We start from the raw sequence: 26,813 nt of genomic DNA, 5'->3' as shown, positions 1-26,813 counted from the left end.
CTGGGACTTCTCTTGATTGATAACTAGTGATGCCCTCCAATAACTGGAAGTGCCCTCTACTCACAGATACTTGTCAAGCCCCTTTCACAGCGAGTCCACATTTTTCACTGTTTGTTTGGAGGAGCAAAAATAAATGTGTTTTAACAGAACTGACGTCATACTTTTTTTTAATGTACCCAGTACTGAAAGTCAGAATGCTCCTGCATAGACAGGCAAACTGTAAAATGGACAAGGAACTTGGGGAGGATTGGGTGATTTATGTTCTGTTTGACAGTATGCCTGATGATTTTCTTTCAATGGCCAAAGCTGAAGTAATTGCATTAAAGCTAACAGCTTATGGGAATATTCAGTGCTCATTAAAGTGATTGTTCAGACAAGTGAACAGAAGGCTGAACCACATCTGGCACTTATCACTTGACAGTTGGCAGTGCTATGCAACATTAACTGGAAGAGTGTGCTCTGATTCCAGTAAGCAATGAGCCCCACAGAGTAGGCAGAATATTTCACCAGTGAGGAAGAATGGAAATTGTCTTATCCACCAAGCCAATATTCACAAAACTCACTGAATCCATTGGACCCCTTCTATGTACTGATTGGCCTGGATAACATGTTCACCTTTAGAGAGATGCAATGCGATGTTTACCATCTACTAGATAATGAAGTAAATTTCTGGCACAATACTTCAGCTATACTCCTTGGATTATAAATTTTATGTGTGCTGTAAGAACATTCACAGATAGATACTACATAGATTCATTATGAATGATCTTCTGTTTTAGTTCATTTGTTCCCAGCATGGCAGATTGTAGATTCCTGACCTTATTCAGTATTTCTGTCTTGATGCAATATTGGGCTTTTTAAATTTAGTGGCACTTCATGACAATTGTTTCTTTTCCTTTTGTAAAACTCGTTTTGAGCATGTTATCTTCTTTGACCCTTTAGCTTTGATCCCTGTTCGTAGGAAAGTTTTGAAACACCAATTGTAATGGATGCTTGGATAAAGGGAACTTTTGAGACTGAGATCAATAGATTTCCATTGAGTAAAGGTACTGAAGGATAACCAATCAAGAAGATGCAGTGACAAAGTGGATTAATAATCTAGAAATCCAAGTAATGCTCTCGGGATCCAGATTTGTGGCTGAATTAGAAAAGAATCTGAAATCAGAAGTCTAATGAAAGCAATGAGACTGTAAACACCTATTTGGTTTACTAATGCTCTTAAGGGAAGGAAATCTGTTTGGCTGACAAATAGCAAATTACGATAGTGCCAGACAGTGACCATCTCCAAAAAGACAGAATCTAAACATTGCCCCTTGACATTCAATTACATCACCATCACTGATTTTCCCCACTATCAACATCATTGAGGTTTCCATTGAGCAGAAAATCAACTAGACTAAACATATAAATACTGTGGCAACAAGAATAGGTCAGAAACTAGGTATTCCGCAGTGAGTAACCCACCTGATTCCCCAAAGCCTGTCCATCATCTACAAGGGACTAATCAGGAGTGCAATGGAATACTCCCCAGTTGCCTGGATGAAGGCAACTCCAAGAACACTCAAGAGGTTTGACACCATCCAGGACAAAGCAACCCATTTGATGGCACCACATCCACAAACATTCAGTCCTTGCTCTACCGACACTCAGTAGCAGCAGAGGTACCATCTTAAGATGTACTGCAGAAACTCACCGAGGCTCCTTCAACAACATTTTCCAAGTCCACAACTTCTGCCATCTAGAAGAACAAAGGGAGCAGATGTATGGAAATACAACCATCTATAAGTTAACCCCTCAGCTTTGAAATATATCACCATTCCTTCAGTGTCACTGGGTCAAAACCCTGTAATTCCATCCCTGATGGCAAAGTGGTTATACTTGCAGCAGTTCAAGGAGAGAGCTCACCACCACCTTCACATCAACAATAAATGTTGACTCAGCTAATGACATTGACATGCCATGAATGAATTATTAAAAGCGAGGTGGATAAGTGAATTTGTGGTGCACATTTGTCCTGATGTAAGTAAATGGCAGAACAGTTTCACAGCTTCTGAATTTTCTAGTACCATTCTCTGACCTCTGATTTGGGCAGCTTGGGCAATGAGAGCTTTAATTCACCTCCAAGTCCCATTAGCTATTTAATTGGAATTATATGGGAATCTTTCAGGCTAGCTGCTACCTTAATAGCCTCTGCTATGAGGTTTGATTTTGAATAATGTGGAGTTTGGTTGTTATACCCATGGCCGTTGACTTGCCTGCCAAAATTCTCAATACAGAGGAACAGCCAACTGGCCAAGGAACCACAAGGCTGCTCCCATCAGTTAACAGCTTTCAGAAAGAGAAGGAGAAAAATATAGGCAGGAAATCCCAAATAATTTAGTGCCTGTTGTGTCCAATAACTTGAATTTGACAATCCATTGCAACTCCCTTTAATCCTTATAGCAGCATAATTCTTCAACATTAGAATAGTGTGATTATACAGTTTAGCAATTTCTTGTGTGCATAATTAACAAGACATTCAGAGCTCTCTTGTTAAATAATTGACTTAATCTGAGTGAGAGGATAGGAATATGGAGGAGTAGTGGAGTAATTCATGTCACCATCACATTTGAAGCATGGGACTGTTGGGAATCAATCCGACCTGGACTCCTATGTGAGACCTCAACATATTTTCAATAGAAGGGTTACAAAGCAAGTAATGGTAGCGTGGGGGAAATAAGAACTGAGCAAAGCTGGGATTGGAGGAGCTCTGAGCGTGAGAGAAGAGAGAACCTGGGATTGGAGGTGCTCCAAATGTGGGGGGGAGGGAACCTGGAATTGGAGGCGTTCCAAATGTGGAAGGGAGGGAACCTGGGGTTGGAGAAGCAGTGAGCTCCAACAAGGGGAGGGGCAGGAACATTTAGATTGAGCAGTATGCAGCAGGTAGGTTGGGAAGCAGAGAACTAGGCAAGACCATATAGTCAAGAGAGAAACTGAGCCATAACTGGTGTGAGCTTTCTGGATTCATTGGTGAAGTCAGTGAAGGCTAGGTGGTGAGAAACCTGGAAGACTTGCAGTAGGTAGCTGGCGGTTAGGAGAGAGGAAATACGAGCAAACCTAATGGGGCCCAGAGACTGTCTAGATTCAAGCCCTGATTTTGAATAAAACTCTGGAAGTGCTTCCATTCAGCTGTAGTCAATAACCCAGGACTCAAAGCTGGAGCTGAAGTATCCAGTGGGTCAAGGTCCTCTGAGCTGAAGAAAGACACCAGCCTATAATGGTCAATGGTTTTGATAAGCAGCATCTCAGTTTCTCACCTGAATATTTATAATAAAGTTTAGGCTTTTGACTGTCAATAAACACTTATCTTACACACCAGCCTGGAAGCCACAGATCAATTTAAGGTATCTAGATTAATGGGGAATGGACAAAAGCTCAGATTATTTGAGTTTCATTTGACTGTATGATAAAATCAATGCATTTTTAAGGTTTGTAGGAACTAATCTCAGGATTTCAAGCTGGGTGCATCCTGCCTACACTTTTTGCATTTTATCCATTCTCCTGAAAGCAGGATTTCTTTTGTCAGAGAAGGGAAACTAATAGTCCAGGCATGGGATAAGTGACTAGCAGTGGGATAGGCAGCTCTGAGAAAGATTAGATTGAGATTAGGTGAGGACAGGGAGAACAAGGTCTATGAGTAGTGATATATAATAGGGCATGGGAAAGATGAGATGCATAGAATAATATAGAATAGAATGTGAGGGAGGTGATATAAAGAGACCAAAGAACAGTGTCTTGGATGTGTGTGTGTTTATGCAGTTATGAGCAGCCAGAAAATTGGATTGCATGATGCATTGAACTAGCCAAGCTCTCCATAACTTCTTGAAACTTCAATTCTTTTATGTTGCCCGTGAAGAAGAAAGCAATGCTAAGTTTGCAGCTTGCTAAGTGTAAAGAAAATTTAGAAGGAATTTTTGGGATGGAGAGGAGGTCAAAGTAGAGTTGGTGAGTGAACTGTACATGGGGCATATAACAGTCACAGTATCTGTGGCAGAGGAGGTGAATATTGAGTCCAGTGCCTGTGGTGCCAATCAAATTGACTAATGAGGCATATGTTTGTGTAAGTGTTGCTGATGTTCTCCAATACACCTATCCATTGGCTTTCTTTTTAGTCAATTTCTAACATTTGTTACTTGTAAAGATTTGGTTCTGAGCCTGAACTCCATGTACTTTTGTTGAAAGGCAATAGCACCTCACTTGTGTATAAACTGGTCATGATTACTATAGCATGACGGCAGAACGTCAGGAAGATCCAGATTCTGGTAAATCCAGATCATTGCAAATGGTTATTAATTAGACATTTTATGATTTATGGATGAGGAAGATTGCAGTCTTATCGATCTACACTGCCAAACGACAATATCTTCTTTTCCTGTCTGAAAGAAAATGTTATTATTTTGTTGTTTGTCTTATTATTTAATCATTCTTGTGTCAAATTTCCAGCTCCATCACGTAATTTTGAGTACTGGGAACAGCAAGTCCACCATCTCATAAAGAATATTTCTTCAGAACTGCTTCAGGACTATGGGGAAGAGTATATGCTAGAAACAAAAGACCTATTCCTGAAATACATTACAACTGCCAAGGAGGACTTTAGCCCTGTCATTGAAAGCATCACTGATGCTATACTCTCAAGAAATCCAAAACCAAGATATTATGCGGGAAAAGCAGTTATTGTTTTGTATATCTTTCTATGTATTTTACCAACATCACTGAGTGATTTAATTTTCAACAGGTTTTTCTTAATTAAAAAAGTCTTGCCAAAGGGTTTGCAAAAATAGTGCAGTGGTGGTGGGGTGGGTTTGGAGGCTGGTGGTGAGGAGAATACATATTGTAAAAAATGATACATTTTTCTGATAAACCTCAATGTATTAGTTGTTCACTTAGTAACACCGTGAATATAATTCACTCTGCTGGGAAAACTGAGATAAGAAGGAAGGAAAGATGGGAGATAAATTTCACTGCACTGTCCGCGTGCTAAATTCACGAAAGTGCATTGGCCATCTATAATAGAACACCCATGTTGTTAATTGATTCCAATCATTGAAGGTATATAGTACTCCCAAGTTTTTAACACTCGGGCATTTTGTATATAAAATAACAATTGTATAAAATATAGCTTTTTTAAAAAAATCAATTGTAAAGGATTATCTGAAAATGTTCAACAGCATCCCAAGTTTCAAATATTACTTATCTGTTTTTGAATATGATTGTCTGTTTTAATGTAACTTATAATTATGGGTTAAATGTTCTAAAATCCCAGAAGTTGTGGTTTTATAAAATGTTAGATTCTGGCACATAAAGGGAGCATGTTTGCAGGACAAAGATTGTAAAATTATACTCCTAACAATGGAATCCAGTGTAAGTTTTATAAATAATTGTTCTTTGAACAATTTTGAAGATGCAATCTAACTTGTTGGGGAAATCTGGATTGTTTCAATCTTCATCAACCTTTTGAAGAAATTCTGCTTATCGATGCAACAAACCTATGATTTTAAAAAAAATGACTTTTGAACCTATCAATCCATATACCTATTTTTACCAAATAGTGTGCTTAATTCATTTTATAAATGCTATATTCACTCTAAAATAATATCCAAAGATAGAAGTCGATAATATAGTTCAGGACTGGAAATTTCTTCCAAAGAGAAGGAATCCTCTACACCTTTTGTAGAAGATTTTGGTAAGAGAATATTCCTTTCAAAGTGATCCTTGTTCTATATGTTATCCATTTTCTTCAAAAAAGGTACTATTTGCATCCTTCATTTGTTTAAGCATTTTAGAAAAAAATTTGTTTAATGCATATTAAAAATTCAACATATATTGTTCAAACAAAGCCTTGATCAATGTTATACTGCTGCTTGATATCACTTATCAATAAACCTCTTTCAGTTGAAGCTAGTGAAAGTCAAAACTTTCTGCTAGCTTTCAGGAACTACTGGTAAAATATTCAATCATGGAATGTCCAAAACAAAACAATGGCATTAAGAAGCTATGAATGGGGTCTTTATCTATACTGCATATACATTTGATTCTCTGTGTGTGCTTGTGTATATTATTAATCTGTTGTTTATGCTTTGAACATCAATGTTAATGAATTCATCTTTGAAGTATGATTTAAGTCCATGTGTCACTGTAGCCATCAACACTGCAAGTATTTATTCTAGTCAAATAATTTGTGATGCAGAGCCTACGTTCTTATGATATCCTTTAAGTTAATATTTCCTTACATCTGTTGTAACTACTGGAGCAAAACCTGCAGAATAATGGAAAGCTTTGATTTTTATTCTTTTAAAGATGTAATTTGTGCAAAGCGTGTGCTGTGATAAATTCAGGGAAAAAGCAAAATGACCTAACTCTCATCATTAATCATGAATATTACTTTCATGCCTGTAAGTTTTAATTTAGGAATAGAAATGTAGCCCAAGTTAAAAATTAGCTTTTATATTTGGAAATGTTATGTTTGATGATTAATAGATTTAATTTAGAATCACAAATGCCAAAGGGTCTTTGAAAGATATGAAAATACAGAATGTAAGGATGTGATATAACTTGAACCATGTTGAGAATGGTTTTTATTGTAATAGACAGACTTTTTGTATTTATTCAAGGACCATACAGCTTGTTTTACATCACAAGATGAAACAAGTTATCCCATTTTCATTTTTGCAAAAGAATAGCTTGTGGTCAAATGTAGGTCTATGTAGTATTTTCTTTCCAGTTTTTTCTTCCTGTATTACTTAAATAAATATCAGATCACATCTTGTTCTTGTATTGGCATGATTATGGCTCTTGGGAGAACATTGTAGTGCACTTATTTGAACCATCACAATGGAAGTACTGCCTCAGCAAAATTCTCAATGTCTTTCTCATCAAAACAACGTAGTATGTAACTGACTACAAGCCTCTGTTAACTCTTTGAGCACTAGCTGCCATTTAGATTTGTTGATGTGTAATTTCTGATGAAGGGCTTATGCTCGAAACGTCGAATTCTCTATTCCTGAGATGCTGCCTGGCCTGCTGTGCTTTGACCAGCAACACATTTGCAGTTGCTGATGTGTAATTTCTGTCCTGTAATATTTGGATTAGTGACTAATGATAAATTTATAGTGCAGATTATAAAAATTGAAGTTCAATCCACGGAACTATTCTTGCTTGGTGCTCTGTCTGAATGCTTGGAACAAGGTCTTTGATGATAATTCTAGTTAGATGGCCTGGCTTAACACAAGAGCAAGGCATAGGTTTACAGTGGTCTGTTTCTGCATCATATATCCATTGACCCCAACCAGTCCTTCCATCATGAAACTACCATCAGACCCACAATCTCGTTTTACCCTCAATTGTTTGTTTAGTTACCCTTTAAACGGATCAATATCATTGGTTTTTAGCAAGTTCCATTTTTTCCTTTTTGAATGATGTAAGTTTCTTCTAGTCACCAAGAAATCCAGGAGGGGGAAATATATCATGGTCTTAAGCTATGCTCTTTTCAAATGTGAAGGAATAGTCTCTCTGTATCTACTATATCAAAGCCTTTCAAATCAGATTACTCATGAGGTCAAGTGACCATGAAGGAGCTACAAGTAATATAGGCTGAATCTAATGTTTTTTGGCGAAGTGCAAGTACCATTTTTTTGGAAGGATTTCTACCGTAAGGCCTAGTCATTTTTCTCGCCACCTCATAGAATTCCTGAAAGGCAAGCCATTGAATCCACACCAGCCCTCTACAGAACATCCCACCCTATCCTACAATCCCTGAATTTACCATGGATAAGACACCGAGCCTGCACATCCCTGGATGCTATGGGGAATTTAGCGTGGCCAATTCACCTAACCTGCACATCTTTGGACTGTGGGAGGAAATCCACATGGACACAGGGAGAATGTGCAAACTCAACACAGACAGTGACTGACCTGAGGGTGGAATCAAACCTGGGTCCTTGGTGCTGTGAGACAGCAGTGCTAACTACTGAGCCATTGTATCACCCCTTACCAAACCCTCCTTGTTAGTTACCTACCTTGCCCTAAGGTATCCTTCTCATCTGGTTCTGGCACCATCATACTATGCAGTGTTCCCAGAATAACTTGCCACTCAGCTGATATCACAGAATTCACAAGCATCTCTTGCTCCTGCACCATCTTTAAAAGCCTTTAGTCATCCAGACAAGCACTGTCAGTCCAGAGCAGCCCTGCAAGGGTTTGGGGAAGAAGGTCAATGATCTTCTTCATTCTGCCAATGGACATGCCACCATTTTCTGTTCAGTATCTCACACACTTTATCTGTGCTATCACATTGAGGTCCTACCATGACTCGTTCTATCACTCTCACTAATACCTGCATCATCTTCCCTCATTCACTGTCACAAATCCCAAAGCCTGACACCACTAACAATATGCCCTCTGTGCTACTTACTCACTCAACCAGGACACTACCCACCTTCATCAAAAATAACATCTATGTCACTGACTTTCATCTCCAGAAATAAAGCAGGCCACAGTAGAGAAGAAAGACTGAAGATGGGTGTGTGTTGCTTGACAATTGGCTCCTTTCCCATAATGGTGAAAACAATGACTGCAGATGCTGGAAACCAGATTCTGGATCAGTGGTGCTGGAAGAGCACAGCAGTTCAGGCAGCATCCGAGGAGCAGTAAAATCCACGTTTCGTGCAAAAACCATTCATCAGGAATAAAGGCAGAGAGCCTGAAGCGTGGAGAGATAAGCTGGAGGAGGGAGGGGGTGGGGAGAAAGTAGTATGGAGTACAATAGGTGAGTGGGGGAGGGGATGAAGGTGATAGGTCGGGGAGGAGGGTGGAGTGGATAGGTGGAAAAGAAGATAGGCAGGAAGGACAAGTCATGGGGACAGTGCTGAGTTGGAAGTTTGGAACTATGGTGAGATGGGGGAAGGGGAAATGAGGAAACTGTTGAAGTCTACATTGATGCCCTGGGGTTGAAGTGTTCCGAGGTGAAAGATGAGGCATTCTTCCTCCAGGCGTCTGGTGGTGAGGGAGCAGAAGTGAAGGAGGCCCAGGACCTCCATGTCCTCGGCAGAGTGGGTGGGGGAGTTGAAATGTTGGACCACGGGGCGGTGTGGTTGATTGGTGCAGGTGTCCTGGAGATGTTCCCTAAAGCACTCTGCTAGGAGGCGTCCAGTCTCCCCAATGTAGAGGAGACAGCATCGGGAGCAACGAATACAATAAATGATATGAGTGGATGTGCAGATAAAACTTTAATGTATGTGGAAGGCTCCTTTAGGGCCTTGGATGGAGGTGAGGGAGGAGGTGTGGGCGCAGGTTTTGCAATTCCTGCGGTGGCAGGGGAAGGTGCCAGGATGGGAGGGTGGGTTGTAGGGGGGCGTGGACCTGACCAGATAGTCACAGAGGGAATGGTCTTTGCAGAAGACGGAAAGGGGTGGGGAGGGAAATATATCCCTGGTGGTGGGGTCTTTTTGGAGGTGGCAGAAATGTTGGCGGATGATTTGGTGTACGCGAAAGTTGGTAGGGTGGAAGGTGAGCACCAGAGGCGTTCTGTCCTTGTTACGGTTGGAGGAGTGGGGTCTGAGGGCGGAGGTGCGGGATGTGGACGAGATGCATTGGAGGGCATCTTTAACCATGTGGGAAGGGAAATTGAGGTCTCTAAAGAAGGAGGCCATCTGGTGTGTTCTGTGGTTGAACTGGTCCTCCTGGGAGCAGATACGGCGGAGGTGGAGGAATTGGGAATACGGGATGGCATTTTTGCAGGAGGTAGGGTGGGAAGAGGTGTAATCCAGGTAGCTGTGGGAGTCGGTGGGTTTGTAAAAAATGTCAGTGTCAAGTCGGTCGTCATTAATGAAGATGGAGAGGTCTAGGAAGGGGAGGGAGGTGTCAGAGATGGTCCAGATAAATTTAAGATCAGGGTGGAATGTGTTGGTGAAGTTGATGAATTGCTCAACCTCCTCGCGGGAGCATGAGGTGGCGCCAATGCAGTCATCAATGTAGCAGAGGAAGAGGTGGGGAGTGGTCTTGAAAATCCTTAATGGCTGCATGACAGATGGTTACCAAGTCCCTGAACTGGTATCTGAGGCTGTTCTTTATCTACTGAGCCAGGGCCCCTTGAATTAACTGAGGCCTACTGACAACTATGACAAGCTTCCTTCTTTTATGTCTGCATTAAATGGAAAGGCAAGACAGAAGTGAAATCAGCATTGCATCTCTGGTTGAGGGGGCAAAGTACAAAAATGTAAGGCAGGACATTGCAAGGCAGGGAATTAGCTTCCAAATATTCAGTGGGTAAACACTATGATAGCGAGTGAAGAGCCTGGATGTACAGCCTGATCTAGTCCATGAAGCAGGTGTGTGTCCCTGAGCACATAGTATTCTTGCTGCAGCATTATAATGATAACTGCTAGTGCAGTCTGATGTACAGCATTCGAATACAGAAGGATGCTGTACAGAGACTGGAGATGTGCCATGAGGATTCTTGGAGCTGTCAATGTCTGTGGATGTGAAGTGCATGTGACTGGTACAGGGGTGGCAGTGCCCACTTTCCATCATGGAGGTCACTGTGACTAAGTGGTGAACTGAATTCTCCGTGGCCCTGCTCTGATTGCCATTATGATTTTTCATGTTGTTGAGCTTGTTTGATGACATTGGTAAGGGAGAAAGCTGAATATTAATGAGGACGTTAGATCATCAACAAGTCATTTAACAGGCAATAATCCTCAATAATTGGCAACTTGCTGCTGCCTCACAAGAAATTCACCGCGCCCCTTGTCAAAGGCATAAAAGATGAAGCAAGCTGCTCCCGGTGCTAAGCTCATCATCACCAGATTCTGCTTCAAATTGTGTCAGCCCACATTCGTCAGGAAGTTAAAGTACTGTATTTATAACTGTAAACATATTAAAATTTTAACTTTACAATTCTGTTCGGGTGAAGGGAATAACAGAGCTTGTTGGTATAATTTGGTGGGCCTACTAGTGGCAAGAATTTCCCTATTTGCACTATTTGCTTCAGGCTGACAAACAAAGTGCTAGCTGGCTATTGTGATCCCCAGAGCCAGCCAACTAATGACCATTAGTCAGATTCACTATTTCCTGGTTCTCAAAGGTGGGGGAATGAGGGGTGGCTTCAAGGAACAGTAGGCTGCGATGGCAGCCATGTGGGATAGAGGGTTTGCAGGGAAAGGAGTCACTCTACAGGTTGGCCTGCTCCAGCATCCAGGAAAATAGGGAGGGCCTCTGGGTGTGTCTGAAGCAATCATTCTCCAAGCCATTAAGCTGTTTCCAGTTTGGAGACCTGGTGCATGTTGAAAGCATAATGAGGCATTGCAGTACAATCCAAGAAAAGCTGAGACTCATTTTCTTCGCAAGTCTTCAGTAATGTATAAGATAATAGATAATCATATCTGCTTCATAGGGTTGGACTGAATATTTTTTTAACAGAATTTAAAGAATTATGAACAGCAAATTAAATGTGGTCAATCAACTGCTTTATGTTAAAATGTATTGCAGTCATCTCTATTCATTCAGTACTGAATGTGATATTAATCAAGGGAGATGCTCCTTTGTAAATGATTTTAATGCAATTTCATTTTATCTGTTTAAAATTATGTGCCCCTCCTTAGCTTTGAGGAATATTGTAAATTGGAGTAATCCTAGTTTGAATTGAATCGTCCTGAGTCTAACAGAGAAGCTGTTCTTTTGACAAGTTGTAATCGGTAGTGCATTTTTTTAGATTAATCTTCTCCTTTTGCTTTTTATTGTAGCTGTAAGTAGGAAAAATTCACTCCTTGCGGTCATTTCTTGTAAGGGATTGGACTGATGTTATTTCTCTATTGAAGTTTTCTATTTATAAAAACATATCTCAAAAGGTCTCCCTCCGGTCACACAAGTGGATATGTGCCATGTGTGTCTTGTATGTTCTCCTGTTGCTATTTTTATTATTAGTCTGCTGACTTCTGTAAAACGTGTAAGTGGGAATTTGACTTCCAGGCCTGTGCTGGAATAGGAAAATAAATGATTGGCAAGTGTACCATTTATACCATTCCAACAGTCACCAATCATTCATGGGTTAGACACCACAATCATGCCACATGTGGGAGAAGAAAGCAAATAAAAGAAACACTTTCCAGACATGTATCTGACCCCAAGAGAGAAAGAAAAATACTGATGTTAAATATCACTTAAGCCAGGTTTGAAAATTGAGATTTCAAGTTTGCTGAATGCTTGAATTCCCAACAGGAAATAAATGTGCATGCAAATTGTCTCCACAGTATTTCCATGCTCAACCTACTTTTAATGTTCTGCTTGTGTTCTGGCTATTTTCATGGGATTTCACAAGATACATGGCCCAAATGTCTATGCTGGTGCTCATGCTGTACATGAGCCTCCGTACATCTTACCTAAATCTATCCTCATAACTATCTCCTTTCTCCCTTTATGTTTATCCAGGTGTTATTAAATGCATATCTATCCAATTTGCAGTTGGCGAGATCCATATTCTTACCACTCTTTTGGTGATTTAGATTTTCTGAGTTCCAATGCTTCTGATTGAGAATGAGCCTGCTAGGGCTATGAAAAAATGTGACTAGGATCCTTGTTTTGGTTAGTCGGTCGCCGGAGATGGTGATGTAGAGGTCCGGGAAGGGGAGTGAGGTGTCAGAGATGGTCCAGGTAGATTTGAGGTCACGGTGGAAGGTGTTTTTGGTTAGTCTGTCACCGGAGCCTGATGAAGGGCTTATACCTGAAACGTTGATTCTCCTGCTCCTCGGATGCTGCCTGACCTGTTGTGCTTTTCCAGCACCACACTCTTGACTGGGAAATAATGTCCTGCTCCAGAGTCTGCAGCATCTTAAAGAGATAGATATCATTTGTTGTATATAAGAAACATGACATGGTAAAGAGGCAGCCAATGCAGCTCATGGATACTTAGTTATCCCATGCACAGCTCAATAGTACATGAAAATGTTTAACAGGTCAGTGAAACAGTAAAACATAGTGCTTTTCATGACCACTGCGACATCTTGACATTCTTTATATTGACAAGCATGCGTTACACTCTTGTAATAGAAGAAAAGTAGCAGCTATTTTCACACAATAAATGTGTTATAATGATCAGGTAATCTACTTATTGTGATGTTGATTGTGGAGTAAATATTAGGAAAGGACATTGGGAATAATTCTCACTTTCAAACTACTACCACAGGTTCTTTAAAATCCACACAAACAGGTAAATGGACCTTAGTTTAACATTTCAATTGAGAGATTTCAGTTCATGCAGTATTCCCTCAGTTTGATTAGAAAATATCTGGTACACAGTTCCCAGTACTCCTTTGGGGGCTGTCGTGGTGCAGTAACAATACCCACTCCATCTGTGCCCCATCCTGCTACCCAGCTCCCTCAACCAAGGCCAGACCTGCCATCTATCTGAACAGGTTGATAATGTATTTGAGTGTAGACATCCAACAGCAGCATCCACTTGGTCTCAAATAATAGTTTCATGGGCAGTCATTGCTCTGAGAGCTATCTGCAGCAGAGACCACCATGATGGAAAGAAATCTGTGCTTCTTCCACAGATGTTCAGTCTACTTATTGGCCAGATTGCTGAAAATTCTCTTCTCCCTTTGATAGGGAGATCAATCACAGACAACGATCAATGAGGAATTGTTTGATCCCATTGCTGATATTTAGTCTGCTTTCCAACCGGTCAATGGTCAGACTAAGCCTATACTCCATTCTGAATGTCATGGCAGGACGGGAAGTGTCTCTGAGGAAAATAGCACATGCCCCTTCCAATACTTGCACAACTGACAAAGCTTGCCAGTGCAAGAGCAGGAGTGTAGCCTGCCCATACATAATGGTGCTAATGTTATGGTTGAAACTCTGCTACATTTCAATCTTTTTAAGAGCTTTAAGGCATATTGAAAATGCAATAGTAGCAATTACATTTCTGTAATAGGGCCATAGAGATATACAACACAGAAATGGATAATTTGGTCCAACTTGTCTATGCTGAGCAAATATTCTAAATAAATCTAGTCCCATTTGCCAGCATTTGGCCCATATCCTTCCAAACCCTTCCTATTCATATACCCATTCAGATGCCTTTGAAATGTTGTAACTGTGTCGCCTCCATCACTTTCTCTGGCACGCATCATCCTCTGTGTGAAAAAGTTGCCTCTTAGGTGACGATGGCTCAGTGATTAGCACTGCTGCCTTGCAACCCCAGGGACCCAGGGTCGATTCCCCCCTCTGGCGACTGTGTGGAGTTTGCACATTCTCCCCTGTCTGTATGGATTTCCTCACACAGTCCAAAGATGTGCAGGTCAGGTGATTTGGCCATGCTAAATTGCCCATAGTGATAGGTGCAGGAGTCTGGGTGGGTTAGTCTTCGGAGGGTCGGTGTGAACTTGGTGGACCGAAGGGCCTGTTTCCGCACTGTAGGAAATCTAATCAAATCTTTCCCTTCTCACCTTAAACCTATGTCCTCTAGTTTTGGATTCCCCCACACCAGGGGAAAGAGACTTGGCTATTTACCTGATCCATGCCCCTCATGATATAAACATCTATAAGGTCATCCCTCAGCCTCTGACGCTCCAGGGGCAATAGCCCAGCCTATTCAGCCTCTCCCTATAGCTCAAACCGTCCAACCCTGACAACATCATTGTAACTCTTTTCTGTACCCTTGCAAGTTTCACAATATCCTTCCTATAGCAACGAGAACAGAATTGCATGCAGTATTCCAAAACTGGCCTAACCAACGTCCTGTACAACCATAACATGGCCTTTACTCATTGCACTATCCAATAAAGGTAAGTACACCAAACGCCTTCTTCACTGTCCTATCTATATAGATTCAGGATTTTGAGCTCTTAGGTTTGTATTCTAACAATGCCCATATTTGCTACCTGAAGTCTTGATGAAAGGGTTTGGCTAGTTTTTCTGCAAATGTAAGGCCTTATATCTGAGATGCTAAGCTACACAGCTTCAACGCTAATATTCTTGAATCATTGTGGGTTTAAAATGACTATCAATATGTCAATTGTAATTTAAAGTTATAAATCAGATTCATCAGTGGGCATTCTCTATTTATGGTTTACTAAATTTGAAAGTGTAAGTCAATGTTATTGATTTTAAGTAATGATTTCTATTGCAATGCAATCTCGATTTTGAAAAAAAAATTAATTGCCAAGTAAACTGGTGAAAATACTGAGTTAATTATTCAGCATTGAAGACTAGCAAGATCTTATTAAATGCGGCTTTGAAGGTTCTTCCTTTGACTTTCTTCATCAAAGGACTCGTGCATTAAATGATTAGTGTTTTTGAATGTCAAATGCATTGATAATAGCTTACCTTATCTTGTAAATTGTTTTACTGCTAGCTCTAAGTGTTCTAGGGCTACAGATTTTGAAACAATGCGAAGTCTGAATGCATTGATAATCTGAAATCTGATTACTGGGCCATTGGATTAATTTAAAATATAGATAACTTATTTCCCAAATGGATCTCTTGCCTTTGTTCTCAAAAGATTGGTATTTCAGACAAAATGAGGTGGTTGATGTAACTAATTAATTTTTTTTAATGGTTAATTGATGCGCAGGATGAGGATATTGGAAAAAATATTCAGCATGCCTGTAGCAGAATGAATTCTTTCTTTTCCATTCTTGATGGCTATCAAGTTACTAATTAATGCCAGTCTTGTGGTAAACACACATTGCCAGAGACCCTACAGACCACTGCACCACCCATATTCCCTCACAGACTAATTCACATGTGGCTCAGGAATTAAGTCAACGTGATCATCATGAATAAGCAAATGTTTAGTATTTAAATCTGTACCCTCCACACTCATATGCTGACAATAAAACCCTAAAGTTCATGCCAAGCAAAATAGAATTCATTTTTCAGAAGAGCAATGAAGCTAACAATACAGAGCTTGCAAACTTTTTAAGTCATATGTACAGTTAATCTGTTGTAATGACAGAATATAATGGCCTTTTGAAGACACAGTTGCTGCGGACAAACGGTTTGTTCTTTATTTTAATCCCAGTAACTTCAGGCAGGAAAGGATTTCATGCAAGAGAAGAAACTGCTAAAAAGAGACTTGTTGTCTGTACTTTGTGGTTTGATTATTCTGTAGATCTTTACTTAAGGCAAGTCTTTGCAAAGAATGAAGTACAGCTAGCAGCATTGCTATCGACTTTACTCTAGTTTTGGATTGTGCTCACAAGACTGCAGAGTCAATTGGATGTGTATCCTGTTGTACACTAGCTATGGGGTTACATCTTATCTCTGGTACTGTTCTCCTGTGTCAGAAAAAAGTTGATCTTGTAACCTCTTAAATTCAAAAATTAAAAATGAAGGGCAAAATGGTGTTTTCAACAGGTCACTTTCAACCAGAAATTTCAGTATATCTAGACCAAATGCAACAGAACAAGATACACCCACACAAAAGTAAGTTAGGTAACTCAGGAATTACTCTGATCATTGCAAACAACACAAAATATTCCAAAATTAAATCCATGCTAAAAAAAATTAGATCTTGCTCTGATCATTAAAGTTCTGGATCTTCTGAGTGAGTGATATTTACTTGCAACAGCATAACCTGAAAGATGTACAAGTGGGCTCCCTTAGCTATCCCAACATTACTCTCCAGGTTTGGAGATGCCAGCGCTGGACTGGGGTGTACAAAGTTAAAAATTACAAACACCAGGTTATAGTCCAACAGCTTCCAATTAAACCTGTTGGACTATAACCTGATGTTGTGAGATTTTTAACTTTACTCTCCAGGAATTGCCTGGGTTAGTTAAACTTCTGATAGACAATTGCCCAGAGTCGAGAGCTCTCAGAAAATATCTCCAACTCTGAGTTTGAGTCAAAGACTTCGAGGGTTCAAATTCACATACCTGAATAGTTAGCTAGGAATAGTTAGAAAATTAAAACCCGCTGTAACTGTTGGATGAGTATAAAACTGAACCCCCCACATCCCCATCCCCTGCTAACTTACCACTCTCTTCTCAACCGTATCACTCACAACCGCTACCAACCCAAACACCCCCAAAATAACTTAACCAGATGTCTCAGCACCTAACCTACCCAGATCTATCTGCCACTTAATCCCATCACCCAGCTGTAAGCCTAATTCTCATCCATTTACCATCTAACCACTCATGTAATTGGCACCTTCCCCTCCCCCCTCATTCTCCCACCATCCTACACCTCTCAATTATTTACCCTACCCACACCTTCTCTCTGTAGCATAACAAGTGTAAATGTGACCGTTAAAACCCAGAATATTACAGTTAGCACCATAAAGAGGGTGTGCGGTTTGGCCTCTAATAGATGATCTTGTGCTATGCTGGAAGACTTCCCAATCAGTATGTTCCACATTTCTGAAGAGGCTTGGCTCAGTCGTCCTGCCCAGAAATGCGGAGCTCATGGACAGAGTATGATAAAATGAGCAGAATAACAATCTGATATGATTGCTATTCTCCCAAGATGCTACCCATTATTGTTTAAAATTCATTTCACATTTCCAATTTCAACAGAGATACAAAATGCCATGTACCCATGCAAAAAATTTCATCTATATCATATAATATTACAGGTATATTTTGTATTGTCTTTATTTGTATCATTTGTAGGGTACACGTATTCGCTCAAAATGTTAGAAACTATGTTACAATATTTGCTTTAGCAAAATAGATATCTATATTTTTATTACAAACCTGATGAAGATTAGAACAATTTGCCTCGGATCCAGCTGCTAATTCACTGGGTGCATGTCCATTATTGACATGCTACCATGGAGGAGAGAACTGAAATATGTAAGGGATCTTTCTGGCAGGTTTTGTAAGAATTAATAAACTACTACTTTCCACAATTCCACTGCTTTTTTTCCCTTAGACGTGTAACTTCAATCCTTCAGGAGTAAAACAATGTTGAAAGTCAACCCACATCTCTGCTGGGGTTTGAAAAATCCTAGGATTCTAATCAAGTGGATCTCGTACACACTCTACGTTCTCCTTGAATTTAGTGAACAGATTTGAGTTTTTTGGCTGGATGTACTGCAATCCGCAAAACTGATTTGTTTTTCAAATCTGGACATCATCCTGTAGGATTTTATCATTTGCAGATGGGATGAAGTGAAGATCAGAGAGTGAATGTTGAAAAAGCTAAACTTGCACACTCCTAGTTAATTTTTTATAGAAACAAATTGCCAAGGTGATAGGCAAGATCATTCACCAAAGATTCAGCCATCACTTGTACAAGCTCAGTATGATTTAAAACAAATATTATGGAGTGAGGTAAGGATGGCATATTCGGGAACCCTCGATAACAAGAGATAGTGAAAGTTTAATCAAGAAGAAAAAGGAAGCATATGTAAAATTTAGAAAACTGAATTCAGACAAGGCCCTTGAAGAATATAAAGGAAGCAGGAAAGACCATTCACAAGGATTTAGGAGGGCTAAAAGGGAGAAATAAATGTCCTTGACATGTAGGATTAAGGAAATTCCAAGGTATTTTAGACATAAAATAAGAGAAAGGGGGTAGCTAGGGAAAGGGAAGGTCCACTCAAGGACAAAGGAAGGAATTTGTGTGCGAAGCTGGAGAAAGTGGGTGAGCTCCTTTATGAGTACTTCACATTTGTGTTCACCAAGGTGACAAGGATGATTAAAGAGAGTATGTTGATATTCTAGGGCATGTCAATATTAAGGAGAGGTGTTGGTGTCTTGAAAAAAAATTAGATTAGCTAAGTCCTTAAGGACCAATAAGACCTATTGCAGAATACTCAGGAAGGCAAGGAAGGAGATTGATGGACCCTTGATAGTTATCTTTGTATTCTCTTTAGCCACAGGTAAGATCCCAGAAGATTGGAGAATAGCCAATGTTCCTTTGTTTAAGAAAGGCAACGGATAAATCTAGGAAATTACAGAGTGTTGAGCCTTACATCAGCAGTAGGGAAATTGTCAGAGAAGAATCTTAGGACAGGATTTACTGGCATATGGAAAATAATGGATTCATTAGGGATAGTCAGCACAACTTTATACAGGAGAGGTCTTTCTCTCAAATTCAATTGATATTTTTGAGGAATGGTGAAAATAAGGCTAGGGCTGTAGATGTTGTCTATTTGGACTTAAGTAAAGTTTTTGACAAGGTCCCTCATGATAGGCTGTTTCAGAAGATCCATGTGAGTGGATACAAAATTGGTTCTGTCATAGAAGACGGAAGATAACTATGGAGGGGTGTCTTTCTGACTAAAGATCTGCGGCCAGTGGTGTTCTGCAATGATCAGTTCTGGGAGCTTTTATTTGCAATGTATATAAGCAGTTTGAGTTAAAATGTTGGTGGTCTCATTAGTAAGTTTGCAAATGATACGAAAATTGGCAGAGTTGTGGATCACGAGGAAGGTTATCAAAGTATACAGCAGAATATATATCGTTTGGAAAGTTAGGCAGAAAAATGGCAGATGTAATTTAAACTAGACAAGTGTGAGGCAATGCATTTTAGGACGTCAAATGCAAAAGGAAATTATACAGTAAACAGCAGCACGTTTAGGAGCATTGATACACAGAGGACAAGTCTATAACTCTATGAAAGTAGCAACACAAGTGGATAAGGTAGTAAAAAGTGGATCAGTCACCCACAATGTGAGGAGCTGAAGACCAGTTTTCCTGCTTACCCTAGTACACTGATCACTCTAGATCACTCACTCACAATGTGAGTGCTTACCTTCAATGGTCAGATGTTTGAATACAAAAGTTGTACTGAGGCTACATTCGGTGTACTGTGCGCAGTTCTGGGTACCACTGCACTATTTTGAGAGGGTGCAGAAGAGGTTTACTTGGATGTTGCCTAGATTGGAGCATATTAGCTAGAAGGAGAAGTTGAACAAATGACTGCTTGGAGTTATTTCTCCCAGAGTTTAACAAGGCAACCTCCATAAAAACACAGTCTTTGAGATTGTGCTGAATCCATTCAGCTAACGGTAAGGAGGCAAGGAGAAGGCAAGGAGAAAATCAACCAGAAGGAAAACCTTTTGAAATCAGTTGGCTAACAAAACAGTCTAGAAAAGTGTTCTAGCTATGACAGAGTCAAGGAACTAAAAGCAATCAAATTGCCAAAACAAAGGGCTGTGATCTCTTATATCCAGGGATCTCCATGGTCTGGTTTTGCTGAAGCCTCAGAATGTCAACTCAAGGGGGATTGCCTGTGTACAAATGATGACATTATTATACCTGGAAGGTAGAGACATTAACCTTGCATTGTGCGCAAATGCATTCTATTTTAGGACATCAATTACAGTAGCCAACATCATTGGGTCTATTTGTACATGTGCAGGTGGTCATCTTTGCATTCAGGATAATTACTTCTCTGTTCTTCTCTTGTTAACATCATAGCCACTGCCTGTGGACAGCAATGATAACACTCCACAAACACCACATCAAATCAGAAGAAACTCAGTAAACTGACTCCAGTAAAGTATAAAGAAGTCAAGTCACCATCCTAAGGGTTCTAAATACATATCCTGAACGAGCACAGAAATTAGCAATAATTTTATCTTAAACTGAACAGTTCAAATGAAAATCTGTGAAGCCACAAGACTAGAAGGGTCCTGTTTGTAATATTATGAACACACAACGTTTTTATTGCAATTTTTTCCCCATGGTTCAAAAATCTCATTTCAACATTTTTGACCAGATTGAGATGGAATTCTATTGAAGTGTGTTGAAGTCTGAAATCAGTATGTACAGATTTGAAAAAGGAAAAACAATACAAGCTATCAGTATTGCAAAAATAAATGAAAATCAGATGGGCCTGTATGCAAAATGTCACAATGGATAAGCTGAGTGTTTATCCCAGGCCAATCATTTTGTGAATGGCAGAAATGGAGAAGAAACAGCTGGTTTTAGTGTAATCGACTGTCCAATCACGTCAGGAAGAAATCAAGATTTTAGTTGCCACTGGCGACAGACACAAAGCGATGAAGGCAAGCATGATCATTAAGTGCTGAATAAGTGCCTGGCCGAGGTCAGGATTTCCAATTTGGGAATTCCTCAAGGACCAAAAAAAATGAATCTACAAAATAGGTCAGAAAATGTGGTTTAATTTCCTGTTTTGGGAAACAAAGCAAGATTGAGTAAAATAAGTTGAATCTAATAGTCATTTATTCAAGTACAGAACTTGGGTATTGCTCAAAACACTCATGTTGTCAAATTTTAACATCTTGCATTCATCAGGACATTTTGCAAAAAATATCAATTTCAGCAGAAAAACCAACATTTATAGCACATGATTGGAGTGTACTCATTGGTTAGCAGCCAGACTTTGTTTTAAACCAAGACAGGCTGACTGATTGATCAAGTCACCTTCTTGAGAGATGAACCAGTAAACAGCTGCCACCTATTTTTTTTGAGCTGAAACAGGTACAGTACAAATATGTGATCCTTCTGTCTGCATAAAAACAGGGCCCCATGTATTAATAGATTTAGCTTCCAGTACATGAAACTACAGCATACTATGAACCCACCTGACAATCCTGAATTGGCTATCAGCATATTTCCTCACACATTCACGATTATTCAAATGCTGTCTAATTGCAGAACCACATCTAACGTTAGGTATTGTGCTGTCCATGTTGCAAGCATGGGTTGGTTGGTTATCTTCAGGATTAAGAATGACTGCCTTCAGGCTGTTCATAAGCTCACATGATAAATGATCCAATCAAAACAGCCTTTATCCCACAGGATGGTCTTGGTATGTCCTGTTTCAGCATCAACTAGGAGAAAGCGAGGACTACATATGCTGGAGAATGTGAAACAGGGTCGAGAGTGTGGTGCAGTAAAAGCACAGCAGGTCAGGCAGCATCCAAAAGAGGAAAATTGACTTTCGGGGCATAAGGCCTTCATCACAAATGAGACTTGTGGGCCGGAGGCATGAGAGATAAATGGGAGGCAGGTGGGGAAGGTACCTGGGAATGCGCCAAGTGGATGAAGGTGGGAGAGAAAGTGATAGGTCAGAAAGGAGGGTGGAGCGGATAGGTGGGAAAGGAAGATGAACAGGTCAAGAGAGTGGTGCCGAGTTCCCTCTCTCCACCTTATCCCAGTAATGCGGATTTCACCAGTTTCCTCTTGCTCTCTCCCCACTTTATCCCAGTCCCAAGCCTCTAACTCAGCACCGCCCTTTTCACCTATCCATCTTCCTTCCCACCTATCCACTTCAGCTCCACCCACCTACCACATTCACAGGTACCTTTTCCCCCCCCAGCCCCACACCTCTCTCATTTATCTCTCAACCCACAAGCTTCATTCAGATATGAAGGGCTTTTATCTGAAATGTTAATTCTCCTGCTCCGGGTATGCTGCCTGACCTGCTGTGCTTTTCCAGCACCACACTCTCGACCCTGTTTCAGCAGCAGGTTGCAGTGAACAAGAGGTTTGGGCCCTACTTATGAGGGATAGGGCCAATATTACAGCACATGGAACTGTAGGAGGCCAAACATATATACTGACCAGTGAAGGTAGGAATGCAGTAGACAGCAGAAGAGAATCCCTGACTAATTTCTCAACTAAAACAATGAGGAAAGGGAGTTATAATTTGACTACTCCATTTCAAACATGAATTTGAGCACAGGATGGAGACCAATAAGACAAGGCAGGAAATTCTTACATTCAGCTTTGGATTCAAAGAGAGCAGCTACATATCAGAAATATGCAAGAGAAAGAGGGTAAGTGTTATTTAATCAAGGACATATTTAAGAAATCCAAAAATATGAGAGAATTGTGTCTGGTGGGGATCCCATGACAATACCATCTATGAGTGCATATGGCACCATTGAAACTGAATTAAACTGTGCAAGTTGCTAAATTCAATGAATAATGATTAGATCACCATGATACGGTGTTGGATTACTTAATGGCTTTAAGCAATAGCTAAGTTGAACCTATTTTACATAGAACATAACAGCGCAGTACAGGCCCTTCGGCCCTCGATGTTGCGCCACAACACTTTGTACAATTCACTTGTCTGTGAAACAAAGCAACTTGATTCGTCACACCTAACAAAGGTTTTCAATTTTTTTTCTTTTTAAAGTGTTAAAGAAAATATGAATTATTGATTGGAATCTGAGGTGCAAGCATTGTGAGACACTAAGTAAAGGGTGAGTTATTTCAGATATTTTGATCAAAGACAGTCACTCCCCTCCTTTTAAGTTTCAGGGATAGCACAGATCTACTTTGTGGTCAGGGACAGTAGACTACAATCATCAGGCAGTTGAGAGCCTCCATTTCTACTCTTATCAGTATATACATTGGGATTCCTACAGTTTCATGTGCTGTAATATTGGCCATATTCCTCAAAGAGGGTAGGATATTGAAAGGAAGCAGATATTTAGAGTTTTAACAAGCTTGCAAGTGGATAAGTGAATAAGCTCTCAGGATCAGATGAGGTGTACCCAAGGCTGTTGTAGGTTGCAAAGGAGGAGATTGCAGGGGCTTTGACATTAATTTTCATGCCCTCGGTCACAGGAGGGGATGCTAGAGGGTTGGACAGCAGTTAATACTACACTGTTAAAGATGGGTGAAAGGGAAAAACTAGAAAACTACTGGCCAGTGAGTCTAAAATCAGGGATAGGGAAACTATTGTTTAAAAAAAATTCAGAGGGTTAGAATTAATCTCCTCTTCGAGAAGCTCAGATTAATCAAGGATAGTTAGCATGGCTTAGACTGGAGATCATATCTAACAAATCTGATTATATTTTGAGCTGGTGATGAGATGCATAGATGAGGGTAGTGAGATTGATGTAGCCTCCATGGACTTCAGTAAGGCTTTGTCAAAAGTAGTTTAACCATTCTGCTGTGTGAGACCAAGAGCTAATGGGATCCAAATTGCAAGAACCAGAGGGTGATGTTTGCAAGGAGTCTTTGACTAAATGTGTACCTAGCAATGGGGTTTGGTGCTGGATTTCTTGCAGTGTACATTAGTGATCTGGACATTTAGGAAGCATGATCTAGAAGTATCAGTAGGTTTTGCAGTTGACATGAAAGTTGGTGGTGTAATAAATAGCAAGAATGAAAGCCTGAGACTACCAGTCAATATAGACAGGCTAATCAAGTGGGTTAAAGAGTGGTAACATTGAATTTAATCCTGAAAAGCATGAAGTGATACATTTTGGGAAGTGTTACGACATGGAGAAAGGCAGCTGAATAAAAAAAAAAATCAACCTTTCTACCCCTGTAATCACTATAGGTAAAATTAAAACCTTCAAAAGATCCTCAAAATTGACCCCAGCGGTCCCTGATCAGACTTTTGAATAACCAATCACACTGAATAATCAATTCCAGACACCAGTTGTATTTTAAACAAAAGACTTAGCAATTTATTAACAATGTAATAACTTAGAAGAGCAAAATGAAACTAGGTAATCTAATTGGTATATGCTCTAAAAATAAAAACCTTTGTTTTCAGCCCCATTTTGACAAAACAGACAAATGAAAGTTATGGAATAAATGAGAAAAGAACAAGACAGGCCAGATTACTCAGTTTTCATGATACATTGTTCCACAGGCAAAGATGGATTTTTTGGTTGATTTTCTGAAGATGTCAATTACTGTTATGTTTACAATTCACTCAGATAAAGGCAATAACTATCAGTTTTCTATCGAGTCTCCAACAGCAGCTCATGGGAGGTTAGGCAGAAATTCATGCTGTATCATCAACAGCCTAATGCCTTTCCTCTCCCCTCATTCGAACTTTAACCACACATTGACAATCTTCTCATGGCCCCAGTTACCATTCAACATCTGCTTAAGTATTATGTCTTTTCCAGACTTCCAGCGACCACCTCCCATGTAGTGGCCTTGTTAATAGCCAACTTTGTTATCTGTTTAACTATAATGCTCTTCCCTGATAGACTAAGCATCTGCAGAACTTTTGGTTCAGGAACCAACCTGCAATTAGCTTCCAGGCTTGGCCTCAAAAACAAGAGTGTGTTTGATCTGTTTTCTGTTCAAACAAGCTGTTACCCACAGTTCAAAAGTCATTTTTAGCTCACCGCGCTCAGCTCCAACCGAAAGTGATAAAACAAAATAAAAAAATAAATAAATAAATGAGTGAGGGCTCTAGCAGTATTGTATACACTTCTTGATGCAGCACTACAGGAAGAGCATAGAGGAAATTCACCAAGATGCTGCCTGGACTGGAGTGATTCAACTACAAAGATAGGCTGGGATTGTTTTCCTTAGAGCAAAAGAAGGCTGTGAGGGAAGCCTGACTGAGGTGTAGAAAATAATGAGAAAATAATAAGTATATCATTTTGGACACTGCTGTGGGCAAGGGGGGGGGGGGGGGGGGGGGGGGGGCGGCGAATGACCTACCAGAGGAGAGCCATAGTGGTCAGTTCTCTGGCACTGAGCCTGACAGTGGCCCAGAAGGGAAAGGGGCAGAATAGGAAAGCGCTAGTGGTAGGAGACTTGATTATTAGGAGAATTGACAGGAGATTTTGTGGTCAGGATCGGGATTCCCGGAAGGTATGTTGCCTCCCTGGTGCTAGGATCCGGGACGTCTCCGATCGGTGTATAAGATTCTGAAAAGGGAGGGCGAACAGCCAGAAATCGTGTTACATATTGGCACCAATGATATAGCCATGAAAAGGATTGAGGATATAAAGTTATTTCAGGGAGTTAGGGTGGAAGCTGCAGAGCAGGATGAACAGAGTAGTGTTCTCAGGTTTACGACCGGTGCCACGAGATAGCGAGGCGAGGAACAGGGAGAGGGTGCAGCTTAACACATGGCTGCGCAGCTGGTGTAGGAGGGAGGGCTTCAGATATGTAGGTAATTGGGATGCCTTCTGGGGAAGGTGGGACTTGTACATGAAGGACTGGTTGCACCTGAACTAGAAGGGGACCAATGTCCTGGGTGGGAGGTTTGCTCGAGTGGTTCAGGAGGGTTTAAACTAGTATGGCGGGGGGGCCATACAGAGAAGTGGGGTTTCTCAGGGGCAGGAATGGTTGCTGGATGTTCCAGGGTTTAGAACATTTAAAAAGAATAAGAAGAGGGGGAAAAGAGGAGAGGCCGCAGTCAGAGTGGGTATCACAGCTACAGGGTCTGCCTACTGAGTCAATATGCGTGGAAATTAAGCATAGGTCAGCAGATTTTGGAAAAGTGTGAATGTAGTAGGGTTGTTGTAATGGGTGACTAACTTTCACAATATTGATTGGAACCTCCTTTGAGCAGATGGTTTGGAAGGAGCTGTTTTTGTAAGGTGCGTTCAGGAGAGTTTCCTAACTCAGGATGTTGACAGGCTGACGAGGGGAGAGGTCATTTTGGATTTGATGCTCAGCAATGAGCCAGGGCAGGTGTCAGACCTTGCGGTGGGAGAGCATTTTGGTGACAGTGACCACAACTGCCTCACATTCTACATAGCAATGGAGGAGAGAAGCAGGAACAATGGGAGGATATTTAACTGGGGAAAAGGAAACTGATGCTATCAAACATGAGTTGGGAAGCATGGACTGGGAGCAATTGTTCCATGGAAAGGGCACTATAGACATGTGGAGACTGTTTAAGGAACAGTTGCTGAGAGTGATGCATAAATATGTGTTCCTCTGAGACAGGCATGAAGGGGTACGATAAAGGAACCTTGGAAGACGAGAGCGGAGGAGCTTCTTGTCAAAAGAAAGAAGGCAGCTTACGTAAGGTGGAGGGAAGCAAGGGTCTGCTCAGCTATAGAGGATTACAGGCAGGCGAGGAAGGAGCTCAAAAATGGTCTGAGGAGAGCCAGGAGGGGGCATGAAAAAGGCTTG

The 26,813-nt window shown here is 40.6% G+C and overlaps 1 protein-coding gene across 1 annotated transcript in view; it reads left to right on the top strand.

Moving 5' to 3' along the window:
- Positions 1-5,153, top strand: part of hsd11b2 (hydroxysteroid (11-beta) dehydrogenase 2) — a 65,629-nt gene extending 60,476 nt beyond the window's left edge. Inside the window, exon 5 of the mRNA XM_060837762.1 lies at positions 4,483-5,153. Within this exon, the coding sequence (XP_060693745.1) occupies positions 4,483-4,820 (338 nt within the window). The 3' untranslated portion in view covers positions 4,821-5,153. The remainder of the gene's footprint in view (positions 1-4,482) is intronic.
- Positions 5,154-26,813: the final 21,660 nt, after the last annotated feature.

This window comes from Hemiscyllium ocellatum, chromosome 17, assembly GCF_020745735.1.
Source record: "Hemiscyllium ocellatum isolate sHemOce1 chromosome 17, sHemOce1.pat.X.cur, whole genome shotgun sequence".
In the NCBI taxonomy this organism is placed as follows: domain Eukaryota; kingdom Metazoa; phylum Chordata; class Chondrichthyes; order Orectolobiformes; family Hemiscylliidae; genus Hemiscyllium; species Hemiscyllium ocellatum.
Note: the sequence above shows the minus strand (reverse complement) of the source record. Positions and strands in the feature narration are given on the sequence as shown.